The sequence below is a fragment of the Grampus griseus genome (assembly GCF_964374135.1).
Source record: "Grampus griseus genome assembly, chromosome: 14".
In the NCBI taxonomy this organism is placed as follows: Eukaryota; Metazoa; Chordata; class Mammalia; order Artiodactyla; family Delphinidae; genus Grampus; species Grampus griseus.
In genome coordinates this window covers 83,408,920-83,423,649 of record NC_139008.1, presented here as the reverse complement: position 1 = coordinate 83,423,649, position 14,730 = coordinate 83,408,920, and the positions used below count along the sequence as shown (strand labels likewise).

General features: G+C 51.6%; 1 protein-coding gene across 1 annotated transcript; it reads right to left on the bottom strand.

Moving 5' to 3' along the window:
- Positions 1-397: 397 nt before the first annotated feature.
- On the bottom strand, positions 398-5,982 carry PCK1 (phosphoenolpyruvate carboxykinase 1). The gene is made up of 10 exons (XM_082669804.1): positions 5,896-5,982; positions 5,457-5,720; positions 4,778-4,959; positions 4,059-4,262; positions 3,749-3,936; positions 3,372-3,534; positions 2,525-2,749; positions 2,294-2,425; positions 1,812-1,907; positions 398-1,460 (listed from the first exon to the last, which is right to left on the bottom strand). Exons 2-10 carry the CDS (start codon positions 5,678-5,680, stop codon positions 1,006-1,008), a joined length of 1,869 nt encoding a protein of 622 aa, XP_082525930.1. The 5' UTR covers positions 5,681-5,720; positions 5,896-5,982; the 3' UTR covers positions 398-1,005.
- Positions 5,983-14,730: the final 8,748 nt, after the last annotated feature.

Here is a 14,730-nt window from a genome sequence, read left to right as displayed (position 1 = left end):
TATTGATTGACAAAAACCTGTGAAGTTAGCCACGACAGAATTCTTGTGGAAAGCCGAGACCCAAGGTTTTGTCAAAAAGCACATTTTAAACGTTCCCGTTCCAGTTACACAGGATCCACCACTGAAAGGTTTGTGGAATTGTTCAAGGACACTAACTAGTGGCTTCTAGGCACTAACCAGTGGTTAACTCAGAAAATCCAAAGTGTGGCACCGTGTCACCTCTGGGTAGCATTCTCTCTGCTCACACCTCCCCACCTGGCTCTGTCCTGCCCCCTCCAACCCCACCTAACCCCTCCGTCAAGGGTTAGGGGATTCTTTGCAGGGGATTCCATCACAAAGGGCGTCATCAGAGTTCCCTGTTTGTGGTGGTTCAAATAAGAAAAACACAGCAAACAAATCCACCTTTTCTATAAAAGTTTATTTTGTGATTCTTGTTCCAAGAAGTGTTAAGGGAAAACGTTGAAATCATGTAGAGGTAAGGAACTACGGTATATAAAAATAATTTAAACACACACATTAATAACAAAGCAACGTCGCTTTCTAGCAACTACTAGTAGGTGATCTTGCCCGAGATTTTTCCAGAGTTATTAAATGTGCTTTAGACAACAGACACACACACACGTACACATATATACGGCTCAAGTGTCTTCTTGTGTGCATTCCGGCTAACTGATACAGCGGAAGAGAAGGAGCAAAAAAGACTCTGAGCCTGAGGCCCCTAAGCTGAACGAAGGTGCATCGCATAGTGGACTCTGGAGCTGCCGAGATTTCCCTCCACAGCCTCATTAGTGACTAGCCTACTCTGCTGTGGTCTTATCAGAAAAATTAAGGGGTGTCTTTCGATCGGCCTCTGGGTGCGGTCATTGCGGTGCTGCAAGCAGTGAGAACTCAGGAAGCCCCATCCCTCTCTCTCTCTCTCTCTCTCTCTCTCTCTCTCTCGCTCTCGCTCTCTCGCTTGCACTGTACGGATTGGAGGCGGAGGACCAGGTGAGGTCTGGGGTGTGACTACATCTGGCTGATTCTTTGCTTCAGGGCCAGGACCTCGCTCTCGATCTCGTGGGGGAGGTCGGCGTTCACCTGCCCCTCCAGGTACTTCTGGATGTCTTCCACCTCCTCCTCCCAGAACTCCTTGGAGATGTGGAAGAGCTCCTTCACGCTGACGTCCCCCAGGCCCCGAAGGTCCAGGGCGTCCTCGTCCGGGATGTAGCCGATGGGCGTGAGCTTGGCGCCCCCTTCCCCGCCAACGCGGTTGAACATCCACTCCAGCACCCTGGAGTTCTCGCCGAAGCCCGGCCAGAGGAACCTGCCGGCCTTGTCCTTCCGGAACCAGTTGACGTGGAAGATCTTGGGCAGCTTGGCCTCGGGGCGCTGGGCCATGCTGAGCCAGTGCGCCAGGTACTGGCCGAAGTTGTAGCCGAAGAAGGGCCGCATGGCGAAGGGGTCGTGCATGATGACTTTGCCTGTTAACAGAGGGGCTCTGTTGGTAAATGATGCCTCAGAGGACGCTGTTGGCACGTTTACTGTTGACACGGCCACTTGGCTTTCTCCACCTCTCTACACAGAGAGACACAGGGAGACAGAGACAGAGAGGGAACACAGAGACAGAGACACAGAGACAGAGATAGAGAAACAGAGCCAGAGAGAGACGAAGACAGACATGCACAGACAGAGAGGCACAGAGAGAGAGAGACACACAGAGGCAAAGAGGCACAGAGACACAGAGACACAGAGACAGAGACAGAGACAGAGAGCCACAGAGACAGAGCAGTCCATCTCCCTTCTCGGCGGCTCCAGATTCTGGCCGGACTCACCCTTGTGTTCTGCCGCTGCCGTGGCCTCCGATCTCATGGCCGCACCCACAAACACGCCATGCTGCCAGCTGAGGGCCTCATAGACCAGAGGGATACCTTTAGCAGGAGAAAGAAACGTTCTTTACAGGCCTTGACACCCAGACCCCTCGGCCGGCGATGCCATCTCGCAGATGGAAAGACACAGCTGTGTGTCGTCTTTCTAACTGAGCTAATTCTGCATCCCCAGAGCTAAGGGCAGATGCTGCCACGTCAAGTTACAGCAGGAGGCCACGCAGCCGAAGTCAATCTGGGGGCGGCATCACAGGACCAAGGATCCAGAAGGTCTAGGCGGCCAGAAAGTACGTTCTAGCCTGGGGCTTGCTCATTACCCTGCCGTTTGGGAAAGGAAGCTCTGCATCCCTGACACCCTCCGACAAGGTCACGGCAAAGGGGAGAGTGCGCCACGTCCTCTGGTCCCCAGCCCGAATGCAGGGGAGCCTCACCAACAGGTCGGCGCCCTCCGAAGATGATGGCCTCGATGGGCACGCCGTCCGGAGACTCCCAGTCAGGGTCAATGATGGGGCACTGGCTGGCAGGGGTGCAGAACCGCGAGTTGGGGTGGGCGCAAGGCTCCCCTACAGCAGCAAGAGAGGAGAGGCCCTGAGCGTCTGGCCCGACACACACGCCCGTGGGCTGGGGCCCCAGGCCTCCCAGGGGGGGCGGGGGGCGCTTACCATCCTTGGGGTCCCACTCCTTGCCCTTCCAGGAAATGAGCTTGATGCCCGGGGCCAGTGGCTGGTCAATGCCTTCCCAGTAAACGCCCCCATCGCTGGTCTCGGCCACGTTGGTGAAGATGGTGTTCTTCTGGATGGTCTTGACGGCATTGGGGTTTGTCTTCACAGAGGTTCCAGGAGCAACACCAAAAAACCCGTTCTCTGGGTTGATGGCCCGCAAGTTACCTGGAAAGTTTTAAACCAGGTAGTAGAAGTAAATACCAAGCAAAGCATAACATATATTCTTATATCTCGCCAGGCTAATTTCTGTACCAAATTCTCAAGTCTTTTATTTTTATCCTCCTGCCTAGAATCTATTTCTCTTTTTTCATCCCAGCATTATCAGTCAACTCTGATTCTTTCTTCCACACCAGTTTCCCACCAAGCTTATTTTTTTTTTTTTTTTAGTCTTTATTGAATTTGTTACAATATTGCTTCTGTTTTATATTTTGGGTTTTTGGCCCGAAGGCATGTGGGATCTTAGCTCTCCAACCAGGGATCGAACCTGTACCCCTCGCACTGGAAGGTGAAGTCTTAACCATTGGACCACCAGGGAAGTCCCCCAGCAAGCTATTTTAATCAACTTATTATACAAACAAAGAGCAATATAGGGTCCCATTTCAATCCAGATTTGATATGAGATTAAAGAATGCTGATGGAATACATCGGTCTGAGCTTTGGCAAGAACTGAAATAACTGAATTAAAAATCCAAACGCTGTGGATTTAAGAGAATTTGGTACGTTCTGAAAGCCAAAACTTCACTTAGGTTCAATTATCATCAACAGCACTTGGGCCTAAAAGAGTCACCTTGCTGGTCAAATTTCATCCAGGCGATGTCATCCCCCACACACTCTACTTTCCACCCTGGGAGGGTGGGGTTCATCATGGCCAGGTTGGTCTTCCCGCAGGCGCTGGGAAAGGCAGCCGCGAAGTACTTCTTCTGGCCCTTGGGGTTGGTTATGCCCAGAATCTGTCGGAGGCAAGATTTCTCCTTAAGCACTTCGTTCCTTTCTGCCCCAGAGGTGCACGCTTTAGTCTGGGAGGGTGTCTCCATCATCGTTACTGATGGAATTTCTAGACCTGTCCTTGGAGCACGGTCGGAACTCTGAAGCGGTAGGGGTTCGCCACTTCCCCTCCTCTGCCCGACCCTCTACAGCGCGCAGTTAGAATTTCCTGCTTCTTACCAGCATGTGCTCTGCCAGCCACCCCTCCTCCTTGGCCAGCCGGCTGGCCATCCTGAGAGCAAAGCACTTCTTCCCAAGGAGCGAGTTCCCGCCGTACCCACTCCCGAAGGAGATGATTTCTCTGCGGTCGGGCAGGTGGGCGATGAGTGTCATCTCCGGGTTGCAGGCCCAGTTGTTAACCAAAGGCTCTGCACGGGAGGACACGCCCACATCAGTGTGCACCGTCCCCGCCTGGGTTTAAGGCGAAGCTTGCTTTTTGCTGTTTGTTTTTTTTCAGTTCTAGCTTTTGATTTTGAAACAATATGCTTACTTTGTAAAGGCAAAGGGCACCCCACGGAATGGAGGCATTTGACAAACTCCCCGTCCCCCAGCACTTCCAGGACGGGCGTGCCCATTCGCGTCATGATGCGCATGCTGGCCACCACGTAGGGCGAATCCGTCAGCTCAATGCCGATCCTGGACAGAGGCGAGCCCAGGGGCCCCATGCTGAATGGGATGACGTACATGGTGCGACCTGCGGGGCCGGTGGGTGGGAAGCGGTGAGAAATGACCCCGGACTCACAAACAACCACCACTGTTTCCCTCAGTGGACCCTTCTCAAGATTCCGCCTCTGACAACATCACGCCTTGCTTGCCACCAGTGCCCCCGAGTTAGCAGAGTCCACTGAAAAGTGGCCAGAACTCCAAAATCAAAGAGTTTTCATAAATGTGCAATTGGGTTCCACCAAGCTATCTTAAGTCCACATGTGTAGAAAGCGTTTTCCTGGTCGCATAAGACAGTCTATAAAACCAGAACTGAGACGTACATTTTCAATACGCGGCCAAGTTCACATGTGGAATGTAAGGCTCTCTGGGGCCGGGGGAGTTTCTATGACGAGTAACATTAGGGCAGACGCAATAAGAAAAGGTTCTATGACGAGTAACATTAGGGCAGACGCAATAAGAAAAGGTTCTATGACGAGTAACATCAGGGCAGACGCAATAATAAAAGGTTCGCTGACATTTTGCTCAAATAAACGTTTCACTCACCTTTCATGCACCCTGGAAATCGGGCATTGAACGCTTTCTCAAAATCCTCCTCGGACATCCAGCGACCCAGCTGGCTGAGGCCGGTTTTGGGGATGGGCACCGTATCTCTTTGCTCTTGAGTAATGATGACCGTCTTGCTTTCAATTCTGGCCACATCCCTGGGGTCAGTGAGAGCCAACCAGCTGCAGAAAGCAAAACTACATAGGTGAGGACTGGAGAGGAAGCGCTGCTTCTCTGCACGGCACCTGCGCCCTGGACGCCCTCAGCCCCGCGCCATTCACGAAGGGACCAGTTGTTCATCATCACTTTCTTCCCACACCTGGCCGGTGCCCAGCGCGCTAGCGAGGCTCCGGCAATGTGGACACAGCCGTGCCGCCGGGGACACAGTCAGGGAGACACACACCAGACCAGGAGCTAGTCTGTTAGGACAGGGACTGTCCGACCTTCCTTTGGATCGGGGACCTAGTTTGCAGACAGCGTTCGCATGCGCCCCCTCTTTGACGACTTGGGCTGCTCTGCGAACGTCATAAAATTAAGTTTCTGTGGTTCTGGCTCTTTTCCTAAGCTTTTCAAGAGTCTGCAAACCACACAGCCCCGGCCCGGCCCTGCCCAAGGCCCTCCTCCACCACTTCCCCACCTGCACCCTGGGCGGCGCGGAAGGGCCCGAGGCTGTGCTCACCAGTTGTCATACTTCCTCAGCCTCTTGATCACACCCTCCTCCTCCATGCGGCCCAGCAGCTGCCGGTTCTCATCCTCAGAGCCGTCGCAGATGTGGATCTGGTCGGGCCAGCACAGCTTGGCGTTGCTCTCCACGAACTCTCTCACGGCCTGGGGCAGGCTGTCCAGGGTGCCCTGGACAACTCTGGCTGAGCAGCTGAGACCACCTGAGAGCTGGGGAGGCATCTCTGCGGGGCTGGGCTGAGGGGCACGGGCGCCAAGTTTCCTGCCATAGAAAAAGCACAGGCTTCCTGAACAAAAACAACCACGGAGGCCCCCCAACTCCACGCGCCTTGTCCGGGTTGCACCTCGCCAGACAGTCGGGGCTGGGAGGAGAAAAGAAAGCCAGTTCCTGTTAGCACTGCAGTTTGTGAGAGACATAAACGAACAGCTCTACCTACCTTTCTTCTCTTTGGACGATCCGGATCAGGGACCCAAAGGTCTCTTTCAAGGCTCTTCCCGCGGGTGAGTGTGCGTTCCCAGTGGGAAGGCCCTGTCTGGTGTTTGGGGGCAGAACTTCCTGGCTTTAAATTCCATGAAGGACAGAGGTCCAGCCCCTCAGCCACACCCAAGGAGGCTCATCTCTGACGTCAGGGGCTGGTCTTTGGATCACGGCCACGGTCAGTTATGCTTTGGACCGGCTCACCACAATAACCCCCAGGGAGATAATCATTGAACAGACAGTTGTTAATGAGTGCTGGAGGCCTCCGGCCCCTGGCCCAGCCATAGCAAAGCCTTACACAACTGCTGATTGACGAAACTCTGACCCAGTCCCCTGCTGATGCAAAACACAGGCCCTCCCTCTGACAGGCAGGTGGGACAGAGCACCGGCTTGGGGGGACCTCAGGGCTTTTGGCAGTACGTCTTGTGTACAGACCGCTGCTGGCTGGTAGAACGAGACAGTGGTGAGGTATCACCCCACAGTCAAAGGCCAACGGGAAGAACACCCCCAAATGCAACGGGATGGTGTGCGGCTGTTGGCAATTGTCTGACCTAATTAGGGGTGATTAACCTTATAGAGTGTCCATGGTGTGCCCCCTGCCCTCACTCCAAATAGAAAGAAACTCCGCGAGGGCAGGGATTTCTGCCTATTTTGTCCCTGTTTTGTATGCACAGTTCCTGGCACACGGTAGGCGCTGAATGAATACGTGCAGAGCACTGTTGTAAGCGCTTTGTATCGACTTAACTCCTTGCCACCATCTGAGGTGGTGCCCACGAACAGTCTGTGTACAGACAAGGACACTGAGGCACAGGGGGCCCAGCGGCTACTCCCCAATCCGGGGCTGGTGGGTGGCAAATGGAGGGTTGGAACAGGAGCCGCTGGGCCCCGGAGCGGCACACCGGGCTGCCCCTTGTGAGGAACCTTTGCCCCTTCTGGAACCTTCCATGTATTGTCCGAGGAGTTCCGGCTGGGTGCAGTTATTTCTGGAGTCGACTATACACTTTTTGTCGCCCTTGCAAATCTTAGCGTCCGGGGAGTGGAGGGGGCTGGTTTTGCTAGATTACACTTGAGCAATGAGACCTTTATAACAGCTGCAAAGAAACTGCTTTGCAAGCCGTCAGAACGTCAGTCGAATTTAATGACCTATGGAGCTGCTGGCCAGTGTCGAGAACACTAGGTGAGAAGTCGGGAGAACGGGGCCAAGGCCCGACGCCCCCCGCCCCAGCCAGCTCCACAGCTGAGTGGACGCCCCCTCCCCGGAGGAGGGCGGTGGGGAGTTGCCCGCCTCCCCTGTGGAGGCTGAGCTGAGATGGCTCCGGGACTGTGTCTGCAAGGCGCCGTGACCATCACGAGGCGTCGGGAACGACGATCTCAGACCGGGAGTACTTGGAGGACCATCCTGCAGGGCTTTGCTTCCACTGCCGCGCTGGGTGTGCACGTGTCACCAACTTCCACCCAAACCATCAGCCCATCGCTAGGTTTCATTTACCCAGCTTTTTAATTCAGCCAGCCGAATCTTTCAGTATAAGTACGACAGGAGATGTCTCTGTTTAAAGTCATTTGCCGAGATGGTCACTGGAATTCATCCTTAATGATGCTATCAGCCACACAGAAGTGAGTGTCCTGTCTAATTTCAACCACAATGTGATGCTCCGTCACTGGGGACACTTCCTCAGCATCTGACATCCGTGAAATTAGCCATTCAAAGGCACAAGCGTACATACACAGGACACACGTTTACACCAGTATGGCTGATCTCCCCGAGTGGGTACAGGTTCCCATTCTGCCAGTAAAAACTGTAATAGTTAAACCAAGTCCCCCCAGACCCGAGTCCCCTTACTGAGTTTATGGTTAATCACTCTATCCAAAACTGTTCCCTTGCTCTCTGACCTCAATCCCTTTCTCGTCACCTCTGAACTCCATGCTCTGCTAACTGAACACTGATCAACCAGCATTAGATGACTGAGAACATTGATGTCATAACATCACTAACGCACGGAAGCTGCTGCTCTAGATCTCATCGCTAACTTACAAACGCGGGTTGTTTCTCTAGGGCAGTGTGAGCTCACAGACCCCCGAGCCATGGACCACCTGGCCAGAGAGTCACATATCAGAGAATCCTGAGCCCTGAAACTACGATTAAGAAATGTCACAGAAATGTCACAAGACAATGATTAATCTCATCACTTTGTTCCTGCCCTTTAAAACACCCCCGACTCAAAGACCAGGATGGAGTGGATCTGAGGCTTGTCTCCCATCTCCTTGCCTGGAGCCCTGAAAATAAACCCTGACTTTGCTGCAAACACCCGCTGTCAGAGTTTGGCTTTCTGCACCTCCCTTGATAACCATCAGTGCCAATGGGCTGCGGACCCTCTGCTGGTGTGCGGCTTCTCCTTTGCAGATCCAGCAGCAGCCCAGGTCCCTTTGGCCTGGGGATTTGGCTGGAGAATCCCCTTCTGGACCAAGCATCGGCACCCCTAGGCAATATTTTTTAGGCTTGTCGTGAAGGAATGGTTTGGGGATTGGAAGATGTCTATGGGTAAGCAACCGGCACAAGGGGGCGGGCCGAAAACTTTTTTTTTAATAATTTTCCATTTTTTTCTTAGACTATTTTTTTTTATGATTCTTTACATTTTAAAAAAAATTATTTTATTTTTTAAATTTATTCTGGCTGTGTTGGGTCTTTGTTGCTGTGCGCGGGCTTTCCCTAGTTGTGGTGAGCAGGGGCTTACTCCTAGTTGAGGTGCACAGGCTTCTCATTGCGGTGGCTTCTCCTGTTGCGGAGCACGGGCTCCAGGCGCGCGGGCTTCAGTAGTTGTGGCACGTGGGCTCAGCAGTTGTGGCTCACCAGCTCTAAAGCGCAAGCTCAGTAGTTATGGCGCACGGGCTTAGTTGCTCCGTGGCATGTGGGATCTTCCCGGACCAGGGCTCGAACCCACGTGCCCTGCATTGGCAGGCGGATTCTTAACCACTGCGCTACCAGGGAAGCCCTCCTCCTTTTTCATTCCTCCAATTAAGGTAGGACTATGCCTCATTTCAGCAGGAAGTAGGCCAGAGTGGTCATCACCCTGTTCCCTCAAAGATTTGGGAAAAGTTAAAACAAGAGTGGGGATTGAAACTGAGCCCCCCTTACCGACTTTAGGACTAATCTCTCTATCCAAAACTTTATTCCCTTTCTTGTCTCCTCTGACCACAATCCTATGCTAACTGAACACTAATCAACCAGAATCAGATGACTAAGACTGCTGTCGTCATCGGTAACATCATTAACGCCCTGAAGGTGCTGCCGTGGGTCTCATCACTAACATACAAACTCAGGTTGTTTCTCCAGAGCAGGGTGAGCTCACAGACCCTGAGCCATGGACCACCTGGCCAGAGAGTCGTAAGCCAGAGAATCCTGACCCCTGAAACTATGAGTAGGAAATGTCACAAAACGATGGTTAATCTCTGTTTCTTTGCTCTTCCCCTTTAAAAACACCCCCAACTCAAAGACCAAGAGGGAGTAGGTCTGAGGCTTGTCTCCCACTCCCTTGCTTGGTGCCCTGCAAAAAAATACCCTTACTGTGCTGCAAACACCAGCTGTCAGAGTTTGGCTTTCTATACCATGGTACAGGAGCCCTTGCTCCATAACAATAGGTTAGATTCCCTTGAAGAGTACCTAGATGAAAAACAAAAAGGAGAAACTAGAATTTATGTGCAGTTCTACATGCTACCAACACTGACAAGGTTTTTACATTGAGTCTCCTGGAGAGAACAAGTTGGTTCAGTTAACATGTAGGAGCAGTGAGTCATCCAACCGTCCCCTTACGCACATGTACATGATGGAAGGATGGTACTATTCCTTTGCAAGTGTCCCTTGTCAAAATGTTAAAAGTAAACATTGGACCCAGATTTACCTAAAAGTACTGAGTTCTCTAGAAGAAAAGAGTGATACAGAGAGAAGCTAGGGTTTTGAGGACTCACAGGCAAAGTTCCCTAATCCCTCTGTTGATGATGTCTTAGGGCTCCAGTCTGCCCCTGTCCTTGGAGACTCCCTGCTCCAAAGGGGACTCACTGAGCAATGTCTTCAAAGGGCTGACCAGTGACACTGCGTCTTCCCCATTTACCCACGGGCTTAGTTGTAAGTAAGTCTCAGAACTGAGTACCAGCCATTGGTTTCCACAGGGACCTGCAAGGGCAGCTCTACTGTCACCCTGCTGCTGGAATCCCTGAGGACCTTCAGTCAAACCCCCTCATGGATTTTTCAACACACTCCAAGGTGGCTGGGAGGGTGGGTGGCCACCTCTGGCCAGCCCACCCTGTGAGTTGCATTTGTCGTTTCTGCATTTGCAAACACAGCAGGGACCCCCAGCCCCAGCTTTCCTGGGGCCACTTAAGCACATATGTCCTAATGTACAAAGTTGCTCTTCTTTTGAAGAAACATCTAAAGCGTTGAGTCCACATACAAAACCTCTTTGTTGAAAGGAGAAAGACCAGACACTAAAAAAAAAAAATAGTTTCAAACCTGAAGGTATCATCTTCCCTACGCCTTCCTGAGGTCACATACACATTTTCTGTTGTCCTAAGCTGCAGCTAGCTGTCCCCAGGGTCCTGAGGAGTGAGGGAGAAAGACTTTGAAAAGCCTACGGGATGCCTGCGTGGATGGAGCCATCAGGAGGGCAACATGGAAACCAGGGCAGAGCCAGGACGAATGAGCAGTTGAGGCGAGGGGTGAGGAATAGCTCCATTCCAGATAAGCAATGGAAAACAAAGCCATGCACTTGGGTGGCGTCTCCCAGAGGATTCTGAGGACAGTTTGGTTGACATCCATTGGTCAATGGTTACCTTGAGGCCAATAAAATAAAAATTCCAGAGACCATCAACACCAGTGCTTGCAGTTCCTGTACAGCCAGGATCTGTGGTTTCCATCCTGTGCTCTGAGGGATTTGGGGGCACCCCTCTGAGCCTCCCGGAGAAGGAAGGGGGAATGGCCAGGTGAGATGTGCTCAGAGCCTTCCTCACCCGCAGCATCTCTGACTTCACCCGTGGTGAGTATTATATTAGACTGCCACATTGGATCTCTGTTTGAACAAGGAGTTTCAGAAAACACTGGAAATTCACCACTCACAACCAATTCTTTCATTGGAGGGGTGGAACCGCTGAGACCCAGAGAGGGCAAATAAGCCATTTTCCCAAGCAAGGGCTGTCAACTGCAAGCCCGAGACCTCCCCACTCCACCCCACCATCAATGGGGGTGATGGAGAGGCTCATGACACCCAGGGAATGACCACAAAAATGCCCCTCAGTTCAGGAATCTGAATTCGTAGGTCAGCATGCCCCTTTCCTGGTAAAGATCAAAGGGACAGCAGTTTTCCAGAAGGTGATAAGAAACCAACAATGTAAGTCCCATATCTTGTCCTGAAGCCAAAAGCATGTGCGCAAATCACCTCTGGGTGTCCATTGCCAGGGATGCGACTCCGTGGGCACCAACTGGCCCAGGCGTGGAAGTTTCCAACGGCAGGAAAACACTGTTCAGTCGTGTAATGATCTGTGCAGCACCACCTGCCCCTGGCAATCCCAGTCACCCACCCCGGCTGTGTTTGTTAGGGACAAATATTTAGATGTTCTACTTTTATGGGGAAATCTTAAAAGTCTCTGAAGCGTGGAGGGGTTTTTTTGTTGTTGTTTGTTCGTGTGTTTGTTTTCTACAGAGTTGAATGAGTTGAGTTCCTATTTTAAAGCCATAGAATCATATCATTGAAAGGGTCCTTAAAAGGTGATGTTAATCCAGCTTAATGGGTTGGGGGTCTCCCTCAGGGGTGATGAAAGTTCTGGAACCGGATAGAGGTGGTGGTTGCATCACATTGTGAATGTACGAAATGCCACTGAATTTTACACTTTAAAGCAGTTTATTTTTTTTAACATCTTTATTGGAGTATAATTGCTTTACAATGGTGTATTAGTTTCTGCTGTATAACAAAGTGAATCAGCTTTACATATACATATGTTCCCATATCTCTTCCCTCTTGCGTCTCCCTCACACACTCCCTATCCCACCCGTCTAGGTGGTCACAAAGCACTGAGCTGATCTCCCTGTGCTATGCGGCTGCTTCCCACTAGCTATCTATTTTACATTTGGTAGTGTATATACGTCCATGCCACCCTCTCGCTTCGTCCCAGCTTACCCTTCCCCCTCCCCGTGTCCTCAAGTCCATTCTCTATGTCTGCGTCTTTATTCCTGTACTACCCCTAGGTTCTTCATGACCTTTTTTTTTCCATTCCATTCCAAAATGGTTGATTTCATGCTATGAATTTCACCTCAGTTAAAAACCAAAAAAAAGATTATGTAGTGCCGTTTTTATGTGCAAGATGTGGGACAATGGCCCAGTGTGGGAGCAGGTATGTTGTGTGTGGGGGAGGGGCGCTCACCGGAAGGCCACTCTAGGAGGCAGGTGGGTCTCCGGCACACCCACCCGTCCCCCACCAGTTTTCTACTCCTCCTGTGTGTTTTCACATGACTTGCAGTGTGGAGGGCGTTAGCTGGGTGGTGGGGCTCCAGGAGGTCTTTGAAAATGCTTGTGCCATCGTTACTGAGCGTCCCTGGATCGGTCCCTTACCCTCTACGGTCTCAGTTTCCTTATCTCTAAACTGAGCCAGTCCTTCCGACTCACAGTGCCCTCGATTTCAGGTGCTACGGGGTAAGCAAGTCCATTTTCCCAGAGCGTGTGCAGCAGAGTGAGAACAGATTCACCGCCAAACACCGTTCCAAGCACACTCACAGAGAAAAGACAGCACCATCAGGCAAAGCACGGGGCAAGAAGAACTAATTGCATAGTTACCAAAAAAAAACAATCCAACGCACTTATCTTGCAGCGAGAAAATGGAGCCACTTTGCAGAGCAGTTAACTCTATCGGAAATAACGATAATCGCTCGGGAACTGAACGCTCTCTTTCCTAGAGCTCCCTGGTAACGAAGCAAGTTCTTCCACATGCCTGCAGTGTTGCGGCTCAGAACAAAAATGTCTTTTCCGATCCGTGCTGGGGATAATTCCTAAAACTCAGTAAATCTCACACTCTCAGCTCCTCTCCCAAGGGTGGGAGGTGGGATTCACAGCACTGGTACTCGGGACACATCCCCCAGGATCGGGGTCCAGCCAGCGTGTCTCATCAGGGACTGGGGCATCTAACTTAGCCGTAAGTACCCTAAAATACTTCCAAATTGAAATACAGAGGAAATGGAGGCCCCTCAGGATGCTGCTCCCATATCCTAGTACCAAGTCAGAGCCCTTCCACCCACACGCAGAAAACCCTGTTTGAACAATGACCACAGAGTCTGATGGAAAAAGATGCCAGCCCACGAGCCCCTTTGCCTAAACTAGTCTGTGTTGCTTGGAAGAGGCAACCAAGTAAAATAAATGGTAAAGGTGGAAAGAAACTTTCATTTTGGTGTTTCGGATATTTCAAGAAAAGATAAAATTGGCAAGGGGGTGAGAAATCTCTCGTGGGTACTAGAATCACAGGCCAACACAGATGGGGAAGATTCGTTGGTGTTTCAGCCGGGAGAATGGGAAGCAGGGGCTGGGGAGACCTCTGCCCTGCTTATGTCTCTGGCATTCTTTAATTTTCAGTCAGGCAGAACTCCATCCTGCAGCTCTGCCGAAAGCCGAGGTTAGGCAAGTTCTCTTTCCCTGGCTTGGTGCAAGGAAGGTGTGATGCAACAGGCCTCTTTCTCAATCCTTCTCTGCCTTGTTGGGGGCTGACCTGGCCAGGACCAGCAGGGTCTAGGGCATCAACGTCTGTCTCAGGGGCTGGCCTCCGCACACAAGCCCCTGTGGGTTCTCTCTCCAAGAGGCAGGGCCCACTGCTCCAGGGTTGGAAGGCCATGAGAAGTCCGGGCTTTCAGACACCAGCTTCTATATGTACAGACGTGGGCCAACCTCACTGAGCAGTGGCCCCGCTTTGACCATTCCGGTGATCAGAAACAGGGATTGGTTCAGTATTTCAATCTGCAGGAGGGGCCTATGGTGTCCTTTTGGGGGCAGAGTAGTGTTGTAGCCGACAGCATGGACGCCGGAGGCCGAGGCTCCCATTCGTATCTGGACCATGTGGCCCTCCTCAAGTCATACCCTTTCTATGCTTCCTCAGTTCCCTCAACTGTCAAGTGAGGATTATTACAGAACTTACATCAGAGGGTAGCCCCGGTCATACTTGGTAACCCAAATAAACATCCTTGTGGGCTTATGAAGGGACAGAAAAGCAAATGCAAAATGCCTGACTTCTAGGAGTCTGTGTTCTCAATCTTTTCGGCAAACTCTGCACCTTAAACCATGCCTGGCACACAGTAGGCACACAGCAAACAACCGCTAAATAAACGCAGCTGGAAGACGAGTTCTACACACAGAGGCGCAGAGCCCCCCTCGGCGACAGTGACTAAGTACCAAGTACAGGGTGCAGGCAATAAATACACCCCATCAACGCATCCACCCCCTCGTGGAGTAACGGCAGTACCACCTCGGGTTTTTATTTAACTTCTTCCATATGCTCTCCTGTCTACTCTTCTCTCTCAGTTCCTTGAGTCAGATTTATGTTATCACGTGTGTGGAATAACCAGCTCATTTTTCACTCCTGATGCTGCCGTTTCCCCGGCATCATCCGCTCCCCGGAGCACGTTCTGCCTGGGCTCACTCGAAGCTATAGCCAGGCAGGCGTTTTTCTGAGCAGCCTTTCTGAGCAGCTGTTTACCTTTCCAGAAGTTCCACAGTGCCTTCTCATAATGAGGAGCATCAGGAACCACAGGACGGACGCACATTCGATC